The sequence below is a fragment of the Austrofundulus limnaeus genome, unplaced genomic scaffold, assembly GCF_001266775.1.
Source record: "Austrofundulus limnaeus strain Quisiro unplaced genomic scaffold, Austrofundulus_limnaeus-1.0 Scaffold9, whole genome shotgun sequence".
NCBI classification, from domain to species: Eukaryota; Metazoa; Chordata; class Actinopteri; order Cyprinodontiformes; family Rivulidae; genus Austrofundulus; species Austrofundulus limnaeus.
The window spans coordinates 500,241-512,516 of NW_013952411.1; the positions used below are offsets into that span (position 1 = coordinate 500,241).

General features: G+C 38.9%; 2 protein-coding genes across 4 annotated transcripts in view; both read left to right on the plus strand.

Annotated features, from left to right (window-relative positions):
* The window catches only part of mettl8 (methyltransferase 8, methylcytidine), a 7,232-nt gene extending 678 nt beyond the window's left edge, over positions 1–6,554 (plus strand). The window contains exons 2-10 of one of the 2 annotated variants that reach the window (XM_014001323.1): positions 1,182–1,338; positions 1,514–1,605; positions 1,705–2,057; positions 2,160–2,209; positions 2,414–2,474; positions 4,102–4,241; positions 4,505–4,611; positions 4,750–4,815; positions 6,295–6,554. In XM_014001323.1, the coding sequence (XP_013856777.1) occupies positions 1,187–1,338; positions 1,514–1,605; positions 1,705–2,057; positions 2,160–2,209; positions 2,414–2,474; positions 4,102–4,241; positions 4,505–4,611; positions 4,750–4,815; positions 6,295–6,443 (1,170 nt within the window). In that variant the 5' untranslated portion in view covers positions 1,182–1,186 and the 3' untranslated portion in view covers positions 6,444–6,554. Of the gene's footprint in view, positions 1–931; positions 1,339–1,513; positions 1,606–1,704; positions 2,058–2,159; positions 2,210–2,413; positions 2,475–4,101; positions 4,242–4,504; positions 4,612–4,749; positions 4,816–6,294 lie in introns of those variants that run through there. The other variant, XM_014001329.1, reaches the window with a different exon arrangement.
* Positions 6,555–6,935: 381 nt separating this feature from the next.
* tlk1a (tousled-like kinase 1a) overlaps positions 6,936–12,276 on the plus strand; it is an 18,670-nt gene continuing 13,329 nt past the window's right edge. The window contains exon 1 of one of the 2 annotated variants that reach the window (XM_014001297.1): positions 6,936–7,015. The gene's annotated coding sequence lies outside the window, so the exon portion shown is untranslated. Of the gene's footprint in view, positions 7,290–12,276 lie in introns of both variants that reach the window. The other variant, XM_014001303.1, reaches the window with a different exon arrangement.

Sequence of the window (12,276 nt, forward strand, 5' to 3'; positions counted from 1 at the left end):
GGTATCGGACATTTCTCAAAGTTGTAATATCGGTATCGTATCGGAAGTGAAAAAGTGGTATCGGGACATCCCTAGTCCCAAGCCCAACTTTGGGAATCAAAGTGCAGTGGTTCCCAAACTTTTCAGCTTTTGACCCACAAAATAACAGTAGCAGAGACCTGTGCCCCCAGCTAATTTTTGGATGATAAACATTTGTATCAGGTCAACAAAATATGGGCATAGTAACAATATTTTTATACTACATTTATACATTTTAAATATACTAACCTCACTCATTTGTAACAACTAAGGCAAAAATGTACAGTAACTAATTCAGAAAATCTTTTCAGGACCCCACCTTGAGGTTTCGGGACCCTACTTTGGGTCCCAAGCCCAACTTTGGGAACCAAAGTGCAGTGGTTCCCAAACTTTTCAGCTTTTGACCCACAAAATAACAGTAGCAGAGACCTGTGCCCCCAGCTATTTTTGGATGATAAACATTTGTATCAGGTCAACAAAACATGGGCATAGTAACAATATTTTTATACTACAGTAATCTATTTTAAATATACTAACCTCACTCATTTGTAACAACTAAGGCAAAAATGTAACTAATTCAGAAAATCTTTTCAGGACCCCACCTTGAGGTTTCGGGACCCTACTTTGGGTCCCGACCCCAACTTTGGGAAACACTGCTTTAGTAAAAAGATGGGATGCATTTTAACACTGAGAAAAACCTTTTGTATTAAAACATAATGACTATATATTTATTTTTTTCAACTTAAAATCTTGTTGAAAGCCTCGTATTTGTYCTTCTAAATTTGCACTCATTTACAGCAATTATTTCAAAATTTTATAAATTTTTGCTGATTTACTGTCCATGGTGCGTTAAAAAAATTCACATCATTGAACTGCAACAATAAAATAAGCTAACATTGTAAATAATTTATTTTTATGTTTTGGCTGGAGAAATTAAGGTTTAATAAAAACATGTCGTTACAAAAATGTAGCGTAATTTAATTTGTCCTTTATACTTTATTCTCTTCCTTTTGTTGTATATATTTTTTATGCTTGACTGTTTTTACAATGAAAAAGTGTTCCTAATGGTTGTTTTATTTGGTTTATTAGGCCTTCGTTAGCTTTTTATTTCCCTTACTGATGTTGTTTTATGTAAAAATGAACTCTTACTGCTTTTCTTACAGAATAAATGCATGAAAGGTGGAGCTTCTCTGCAGCCAAACTGGCTTCTACCTTCTTTAAACTATCTATCAGATTTAAGAGCTCCGGTGGAAGACCTRTGGCTCCACTGGGCTCCAGGATTCTTACCAATCCAGATGACATCTTTAATCACAACATGTGGTTTGTAATATAATGCCAATGTAACAAAAGATGTAAATGCTTTTCATGTTTGCTTTTTATTTTAGATTCATTTATAAATGTCTAATAAATSAGGATACAGGACAAATTACGAATGTTCTAGCTGAAAGTATGCATTACCTGTTAATTGTTGTTAAAGTAATGTTTTGTCTGTTAGGGATCATGTACAGTGGACAGAGCAGGACACTGAGAACGCACGTCAGAAAGTAGGAGAAAATTCCAGGATAAGACTCCCTTTAGCAGAACAAGGCATGACTCCATTCTCTCACACACACTACTTTCATTTTTTATTACATCAGGCTGGGATTGTGTGAAAATATTTATTTTCCTGATTTTTTTGTCATTTAGGTAAATTTGACACAGATGCCTGCAAGTATTGGGACAAGTTTTACGAGCAGCACCAGGATAAGTTCTTCAAAGATCGCAGGTGGCTGTTTACGGAGTTYCCAGAACTGTTTCCTTCATCATGTGCGAAGGAAAGGAGTTCAAACGCAAGCCACAGCGATCACCAGGCAGGAATCTCAATTGGAAGTAGATCCATGATGGACATGGAGAYGGGAGCCCCTCAACACAATGATCCCATTCACCACCACAGAAAAACAGACACGGTTTATGTTCAGGAWGCAGCGCAGGAGCATAATGAAGCCGTTACACAAACCTCTTCTTTCCCAGGACAACATGCATCTTTCAGGATCTTGGAGGTTCAAAAGAAATTACATTTATTCATTGTTTTTTTTTACATATGCAAAGTAATCAATACTGCCATTTAACTACACCAACTAAATTTAGCATTTTCTCTGCAGGTTGGATGTGGAGTTGGAAACAGTGTATTTCCTATTGTTAAAACCATCAAGTGAGTATTATTTTATAGATTATACGGAATTTGTTTGAAACTAGCACACTGTAAAAAAATACTACAACTTTTATCATTAGCGCTGCATTAAAATGTATTGGTTTTAATAATAATAATGAACAAAGGGGCTCAGAGTTCTTCAGAGCTGCAGTGTTTGTTGTTAGTTTATGATTTAAGAATTAAAAAAAATCTTCTATTTTACAGAGAAACAAACTCATTTTTATACTGTTGTGACTTTTCTCCTTCGGCCATTCAGCTAGTTAAGGTATGTATTTTAAATATTTAAAAAGTAGTTAAAAGTCATGCATGTTTGTATGTTTTTGTCTGTTAGCAAAATATCTCATGACCCACTGAATGGATTTTAATTAAACTTGTAGAAATTAATCATTAGCAGTACTTTTACAACTGATAAACATTTGGAGGCATGTCCTGATGCATCTCAGTAATCCAGGTAAAAAATCAAAGGAAAAAAAAATTGTATAGGTCCTCTGGACGGGTTCTTCTTTAATGAAACGTTTYGTCTCTCTTCCAAGAGACTTCTTCAGTCTGAGAGTTTCAGGCAAAATTCAGGCGTTTGAGTCCTGCCTCCAGGTGACTGATACTCACATCACATGGCTATCGCTCACAGGTGACTCATACTCACATCACATGGCTATCGTTCACACCTAATTAATACCTATTGTTAACATGGGGTGGAGTGATACTGCCAATGGCAGCGCTGTAGGAGGGGGACAGCTGTAAACGGAGGCCCCCACCTCTGTTTAATGACGGACGGTCTTTCTTTACAAAAATGGCTTCTTTTACTCCTCTCTCAAACCAACGTTCCTCCCAGTTTTCACTCATTTACAGGACAGCGGTCACTCTTTCAGAGATGAGGATGTTCTCATTCTTGATAGGGAGGAACGATAGTTTGAGAGAGGAGTAAAAGAAGCCATTTTTGTAAAGAAAGACCGTCCGTCATTAAACAGAGGTGGGGGCCTCCGTTTTCAGCTGTCCCCCTCCTACAGCGCTGCCATTGGCAGTATCACTCCACCCCCTGTTAACAATAGGTATTAATTAGGTGTGAACGATGGCCATGTGATGTGAGTATCAGTCACCTGTGAGCGATAGCCATGTGATGTGAGTATCAGTCACATGGAGGCAGGACTCAAAAGCCTGAATTTTGCCTGAAACTCTCAGACTGAAGAAGTCTCTTGGAAGAGAGACGAAAAGTTTCATTAAAGAAGAACCCGTCCAGAGGACCTATACAATTTTTTTTTCCTTTAATTTGGAGGCATCCTGATTCAAGTTGACTGTCCCATCTGACTATCCTTAAAATAAATAAAAACTCTATAAGTCAGTCAGTTTCACAGATATTGACCCAAATTTTGTCTGGTAGTACCCGAGATAAATCCTCAACACATATTCTGAGCACTAACAGATTCTTCAAGGTTGTTTAATATTTATTAACTTTTTGGAGTGAACTCTGTCAGCAAAACATTTCACAAACCAGTGGATGGATGGCACTTAGAAGTGAGGTGATTTTTAGAGTTCAAATAAAAWCTTTAATAGTTGTTGCAGAGTTGCAAGATTTTGTTGTTTTTATTCAGTGTAAAACCTGAAATGTTTGCAGCAAAGGGTTTTATTTTGTATTAGATCTTGCATTATATGTGACAAATTTAAACCATTAAGACTTGGCCTGCGAGACATTAGTTAAAAGAATGGTCACAAAGTAAATAAGAGTCTTTTAATGTAATTTCAGAATGAGGATTTATTTATTTATTATTTTTAATTACAAGAAAAGCAGAAAAAAGTCACTCAGATCTGCATGCAAGGCAAATATAAGTTTCCTGGTAACTTTGTGTGACAGGGACACTTCAGAGGAAGTGGCCTAATTTATTTTCCTCTTTTAGGAGCATCCAGATTTCAACGACTCAATGTGTCACRCCTTTGTCCGTGACATTTGTGAGGAGGAGGCCTCTTTTCCCTTTCCTCCACAGAGCCTGGATGTCATCTTGRCAGTCTTTGTGCTCTCCTCCATCCATCCAGAACGGTGGGTGAAAACAAGCAGGAGCCTGATGTTCTTACTCGCAGACCCCCTCCACACCCCACCTTCATTTCTCCAAACTTTATACAGAGAATATAAAATCAGCTAAGTGCTTTATATTAGCTCTGTAATGGTTTGATGTGTTGAAGCRTGCACATATTTTAGTATTCTGTTCAGTCAATGCTTCCTGCTTGTATACGTTTTTTTATTTGTAAACATTCAACATAACAATACAGGATAATTAATGTTCATTTTCATTTGATTTGCAGAATGCAAGGAGTTGTGAACCGACTATCTACCTACTTGAAACCAGGAGGGGTGTTCCTCTTCCGGGATTATGGAAGATACGACTTCTCTCAACTCAGGATTAAGGAGGGTGAGACTAATTTGTTGTGTACTGTAACATATTTAATGTTACAATGTTAATATGTCTAATATTGTTTGTATGGCTATCAATTTAAAGTTTAATGTAACTGGTTATTGAGGGTTTTTTTTCTTCCRTTTTTGCAACCAGGACGGTGCTTATCAGACAATTTCTACACACGTGGACATGGAACCTGCGTTTATTTTTTCACAAAAGGTACTAATCTCAATATGTTTAGTGTTTGCAAACCCAACAAAAGCATACCACTTACGTTATGTTTTGGTGACTAGTGTAAAGTAGTTTGTGAGATATTTTACTAATAGACTGACAAACAAAAAGAAAAAAAAATTGTATAGGTCTTCTGGACGGGTTCTTCTCTAATGAAACGTTTCGTCTCTCCTCCAAGAGACTTCTTCAGTCTGAGAGTTTCAGGCAAAATTCAGGCTTTTAAGCACTGCCTCCATGTGACTGATACTCACATCACATGGCTATCGTTGACACCTAATTAACACTTATTGTTAACAGGGGGTGGAGTGATACTGGCAATAGCCGCGCTGTGGGAGGGGGACAACTGAAAACGGAGGCCTCCACCTCTGTTTAATGATGGACGGTCTTTCTTCACAAAAATGGCTTCTTTTACTCCTCTCTCAAACCAACGTTCCTCTCTATCAAGAATGAGAACATCCTCATCTCTGAAAGAGTGACCGCTGGCCTGTAAATGAGTGAAAACTGCAGAGTTCTGGCCATTAGATGTAGCTCGTCTGTGTTGGGACATTCTTTTGAACAGTGGCTGCTTTGTTTCCCCGATGTATAACTGGTCGCAGTCCTCCTGGCACTTAACAGCATATACAACATAGCTCTGTTTGTGCCGGGGCACCGGATCTTTGGGGTGAACCAGCCTTTGCCGTAATGTGTTTTGGGGTTTGAAAGCCACTGGGACATCATGTTTAGAAAATAAACGTCTCAGTTTCTCCCAAACACCCGCAACATACGGAATAAGCACTGGTTTGGGTCTGGGTTTGGGGTCTTCATTTTCACCTGAAGGTTGCATGGAATCCTGTCTGTGTTTCCTGTCTGCTTTCAGGAAAGCCCAGTCAGGATAACCACACTGCTCCAGGGCCTGTCGTGTGTGTGATTTCTCTTTCTCCCTGGCTCCTGGGTTTGTAGGGACACTGTCTGCTCTGTGGTACAGAGTCCTGATCACTCCTAACTTGTGTTCCAGTGGGTGGTGGGAGTCAAAACGCAAATATTGGTCTGTGTGGCTCATTAAACAGAGGTGGAGGCCTCCGTTTTCAGTTGTCCCCCTCCTACAGCGCGGCCATTGCCAGTATCACTCCACCCCCTGTTAACAATASGTATTAATTAGGTGTGAACGATAGCCATGTGATGTGAGTATCAGTCACATGGAGGCGGGCTTAAAAGCCTGAATTTTGCCTGAAACTCTCAGACTGAAGAAGTCTCTTGGAGGAGAGACGAAACGTTTCATTAGAGAAGAACCCGTCCAGAAGACCTATACAATTTTTTTCTTTTTGATTTTTTACCTGGATTACTGAGATGCATCAGGACAGACTGACAAACAAACACACAGAGGCAAGAATATAATTTCAATATCATCACTTTTTGTTTGTATTTAGTTTTGAAAGCTAAATCTACAATGAGAAAAATAAAAGTTTAACTGCATGGTTTTTTTTACAGAAGAGGTTCATGATTTGTTCACCAAAGCCGGACTGGAGGAAGTTCAGAACCTGGTGGACAGACGGCTACAAGTGAACCGAGGAAAGAAAGTTGTGATGCATCGAGTTTGGATGCAGAGCAAATATAGAAAGCCACATTCTTCTTCATAACACCAACACCCCTCAGTAACTGAACAAGTTTTTATTTGTTCTTGAAATGTTTTATAAAATGTGTACTGCAACAAAATGAGTTTTAGGCAATAAATAAAACATTTTTAATAACTGTGGTGTATTTGTTATATTGAAATGTATTKTTTGTTGTAAATGTTGTTTGAGGAAAAAAGTTAATATAGATCATTGATATTTTTTGTCAAACTTTGCTTGTCATTTTAATCAATGCTTAAGACTCCAAAGCAGAATTTGTGAGTATTTTATTATAATGAGCAACTATATGAAAGTGCCCTAAATAGTAATAAAACTTTGATTATTAGACTGTTTTCTCCTTTATGGTGCCCTTGTGATGTTGCTTTTGTCGATATTCAAAGTTGCTTCAGTTCATGTTTTGGGTTGATTTATGCATAAAGTTATCAATCATGATTTTTCACGTCGTCGCGCACGTTCAGAAAGCCTGAATCATCCTCGCGATAAGAAGAATTTTGCACACGCGCTGCGTGACGTTTCGAAGACGGGGAGAGAGAGAGAGAGAGGTGCCCCCGGACGCTGTGCTACTGAGGTCTGAGGAGGTTCGTGCCCTGAAAAACCGAAATAATTCCCCATTTTCACTCACTGGCAGCCGGAGTACCTGTGTAAATGAAAGAAATAAGGTACGCCGGTCGGTTAATTTCCCAGCGTGCGTGAGCGCGCGCGCCGCAGCGTCGAACAGATAAAAAGTAGCTTGATGAGAATCCAAAGTAGTGGAACTTTGGAGGGGACGCCATCTTTGGTCCCAGCTCTCCACGTCCCCAACACGGACTGTTTTCAGCAGCATACCACGGCAGAGCTGAGAGGCCTAGGAAGGTATCGTGAAACATCTTAAAAACCTACATGTCTTTTCTATGTGCTCGCCKGTGTCATTTTGCGCAAAACGAAGCGAAACGACCGCAAGCGGCCGAACAAAAATCTTAGTAGCGCAAAAAAAAAAAAAAAAAGCTTCTCGTTAGCGAACACTACACACAGGCAGCTCCAAAGTCCATTCTAGCCCGATCGGTTAGCTGGTGGTAGCACCGAGGCAGGACCGTCTCTTAGTGCTCAGGCCGGTGCAGTAACCTTTACACAGATAATAACATCATGGCGATGAGTCTTTGCGAAAGAACAAGGGACTGTGCAGTCGGTGCATCCTTTTTGTAACACTCGAGAAGCACGCTAGGAAAGTCAAACACTTAGAAAAGAAAACGAGATTCGTAAAAGAGCGAATCTAAATACAAAAGAAGCAATCAGTTTCTGGAAGTGGTTTCTGTTATGTCGCGACACTCGATGTAAAGGTGTGCACCGCATCGTTAGCGAACCTTTTGTGTCTTTGGTTGGAGTGTTTACACACAGTATGATGTGGAAATATTTTACCACCTATCCGTACAGATGTACCTCAGATCGGCTTGTAACGTGAAAGTATGCATGCTGTATGAAGCATATTTGTAGGSTATCATTTTTGTTTTAAATACTAGATAGTTGGAAGCCCAGTTTGACATTTTCTAAGTTTGCTAAACTGTTTGTGCAGCTGGTAATTCTGTGCAACACGCCGAATTATCATGCTATGTTATAACCTGACAGCAGCTGCTCTCCAAATATTGCACATGTGGATTTTATATTTGGGAAAACTGCTGCCTGCTTCCTTGTTATGAGTGCACAACATACACTGATTTACAGAAAGGATGGCCGCCTTCACCAGTATGTCACTTTAAACAATTATAAACGGAAGCCTGTTTTTCAGGCTGCCAGTGAACGAACCCAGTCGTACACCCAGTTATGCCAGATAATGGTTTAACTCTGTCTGCTATAAACAGGTGGTCACTGTGTTCAGCAGCATGGAGTTAAAATGACATCCACAGCCTGAGCTGTAAGGGTTCAACCTCTTGCTTGTGCAGGGGCTTGAAAATAGATAACATTTATGCACCGAGGCCTTCATGTTTGAAACCATAAGGAAATTCTTGGGAAACACCAAATTGTGCTGTGTGAAGCTGGCATCAGCTTTCAATTCTGGTTGAAATGCAAGTTATGACAGTGTGACTGAGTCAGCTCAAGAAGGCTTAAAAAAACACCAGAATTGACCTCTGAAACTTTCAGTGAATGCCTCAAACAGCTGCTGCTTGTTAATATTGTAGTGTATTTTAAGAGCATCATTAATGACCCTGAATGTATGATTTAGAAGCACATGCTATTAGTCTGAACAAGCTGATAAATAAAGACATTTGGTTAAAGTTTTCCATGCAATGYACAGCTAATTCAAGTATTATTTTTGTGGTTATATTGTAGGTTTGTACAGGAAGTTACAGAGATGTTGCGTACAGATGAAACAAGCTTATTTTGTTGGTTTTTAGGAGGAGGAAGATGAGGAATGGTTAATAATTATTTGCAGCACTTGTCCTATTTACACAAGGGTTGTAATTGCTAATGCAATTCTTGGGTCTTATCAGGAAAAGATGTTAGCAAAGGATTGTTTTCATTTGACAGAAGAAATTTAAGCAGATTTTGTGATTTGGGCGTCTGCAGTCACACAGAGATAATGATTACAATTTGATGTGATAAACTGGGACAAAAGGTTAGCAGACAAATGCGTCTAAATCCACAGATTTACTCTATTTTATCTCCTGGGGGAGCTTGAATTCAGATTTTAATTTTAATTTACAGTGCTTTTTTATCTTTTAGTTAAATTTTAGACAACTTAATGCAGTCAGAGATTACATTTAAAGTCAGATAAGTACTAATTACATGCATTTCTCCTTGTGTAGTGCCAGGTCTCTTTCACACCTCGTTGACTTTATTGTTCTGCCTCTTGTATTACAAAGTGTATTTGATTTTGATCATTTGACATTTTTAAGTTTCCRTTTGATACAGAAAGTGTTAAATCTTTTAATTTTATTTTGTATAAACAAATTAATTTAATCCAAACACAACTGGTGCTTAAAGTTTAGCTATTTTGTAGTAGGTTGTAGAGTTGAGCAGAAGAGATTTRATGACATGACTCACAATAAAGCCTTTTTTCTTTTTAAGTGCTTTTCAGAAAAATAATTGCAAGTCAATATTTAACAAGTCTTGTGTTGTTTTACCACCAATTTCCTAAGTTTTCCTGGGTTAAGTACCTAAATGGGTTCTCTGTTTGCACACCCTGCTAATGCTTGAAAGGTGTAACTAACAGGTTGTTTTTCTAATGCATGGAAGAAAGTACTTTTCAGCTGCTCCGGTAGTAACTTTATTTCTGGTGTCTGAACTTGCTGCACAACACTAAGATCTAAGGTGGCCTGTAAACTTTAACACGGGACTACTCAGACAGATACTAGATAAGGTCTTACTTGGTTGAATCTATGGCTGCACAATATATCATTAATTTATTGTCGTCGTGATAATAGCCTATGCAATATTCATATAGCAGAAAACTGCATAAACTATCAGTCTGATTTAAAAAAGACAGACCTGAGATACCACATCAAATCATAATCACTTTGTCAGTGGAAATTATTTTTAAGCTGCAATGAGAGAATTGGTAGTTGGATTTAGGTTTTTAACTTTTACTTAAAATTCTTTACCATATTTTCAGATGTTATTTGTTAAAATAATATGCAGCATTTTTCAGTATTATTTCAGAGCATCAGTTAATGTATTATGGTGGTGATGTTTTAAAGTCATTAAGAAACTGTATTGCAGTTCAATTCAATGTCAATTTATTTATATAGCACATAAAAACAACAAAAGTTGACCAAAGTGCTTCGCAATTCAGCCAAATGAATAAAACAACAAAGCAACACAAATGTAAACGATAAGACCAATTTAAAATAGAGAAAAAGAACATTAAAAACATTAGCTCTAAAATAATCTCAAACTCTACCAGAATGAAAGGCCAGGGAGTAAAAATGAGTTTTAAGCAGAGATTTAAATGGTAAATGGACTGTACTTATATAGCGCCTTTCTATCCATCAGGGACACTCAAAGCGCTTTACACTGCAGACATTCACCAATGCACACACACATTCACACACTGATGATGGCAAACTACAATTGTAGCCACAGMTGCCCTGGGGCGCACTGACAGAGGCGAGGCTGCCATACACAGGCGCCACCGGACCCTCTGACCACCATCAGTAGGCAAGGCGGGTAAGGTGTCTTGCCCAAGGACACAACGACTGAGTCGACTGGACGGGAATCRAACYRGYGACCTTCCGGTTCCAGGTCGACTCCCCTAACCACTCTACAACAGCCGCCTCGACTTTTTCATTAGCAAACATTACACACAGGCAGCTCCAAAGTCCATTCTAGCCCGATGGGTTAGCTTAAAAGTCTCAATGTTAAGAGGTAAACCATTCCAAAGGTTTTGGGCAGAAACTGCAAAGGCCTGATCACCTCTAAACTTTAGTCTAGATCTAGGGAACGAGAAACTGGTTGGACCGAAGTGCTCTGACTGAAGTTGGATGTTAATGAGATCACACAGGTAGGATGGGGCCAGACCTTTTAAAGCTTTAAAAGTAAGCAATAAAATCTTAAATGTATCCTAAAATGAAAAGGAAGCCAGTGGAGAGAAGCCAAAACCGGTGATACGTGTTCATATTTTTTGGTTCCTGTTAAAAGGCGAGCTGCTGCGTTCTGGACAACTTGTAATCGATGCAGAGAAGATTTATCTAAACCAACATACAAAGAATTACAATAATCCAACACAAGTATCAGCAGATGTAATAAGAGCATGAATCACTTTTTCAAGGTCTTTGATTGGGAGATATGGCTTCACCTTAGCAATAAGTCTTGAGAAAAAAAACTCGATTTCACCACTGAGTTTATCTGTCTGTCCAATTTGAAAGCATTATCAAAAATGAAATTCAGTTTGTTGTTTCGCTTCTAACACTACAGATGTTATTTTTTTGTTTTGTTTTTTTATTTTTGTTCTGAACAAGAAACACTGACTGCCCACTCAAGTATTAGTTCATTTATCACAAGTCATATCATCATTGAAATATTAAGAGCTGGTATCACACATAGCAGGGTTTCCTGATATTATGCAGCCTTAGTTGAATCCATTCCTGATGTTACTAAAGGCTGTTTGTAGATTGCCTGGTGAACAAAATAATGCTTTCTTACTGTATGAGATTTCTTTTTTTTAATCATATCTGTCATCATTGTCTTGATGTAGATTTTCTGTTACACAGCTGAGTAGCTTAGTGTAGTTGTTTTGGTCTAAATAGCCAAAGTCAAGTTTGTGAGGACATTTGATAAACATGACATTTTTAATGTGAATGGCGTATTTGCGCTCTCATAACTAGCAATAACTCTGTATTTTGTAATGTGAATTACAGTTCAGCTTAACGTGGCCTGTATGCTCTGTTCCCTTTCAGTCAATTCACTCGGTACAACATCATGTATGGGAACCCACGCTCCTGCGTGTCCTGACTGAAGCCACATCTAATCACGCCTTTAGGCAGATGACGTGATGACGACAGATGTCAGGCTCCGCCTGCACATATAAATACTGTCGCATCACCGTCACTCCTCAGTTCTACTGCTCTTCACCTCGCTAGAACACCTCTCTCAACTTAGCTAATTAGCTGCTGCTAATTAGCTTTGTTTGTTTCGAAGGATCTGGAATTTAGCTTAACGGCTTTAGTTGGTGTTAGTCGCAGCTGCCTACCGGTAACTGTGTCTGCCCGCAGAGCGCTAAATTTGAGACGCCTTTTTTCTTTTATTTCGACGGAGTGATTTTGTGGTTCGGGATGAGCACGAAACCACTCAGGAAGCAGAAGTCTTCAGTTCGCCCCTGTCCCCAGGGGTGCGGCTTCTCGCTCCACGAAAAGGACCAGCACGAGGC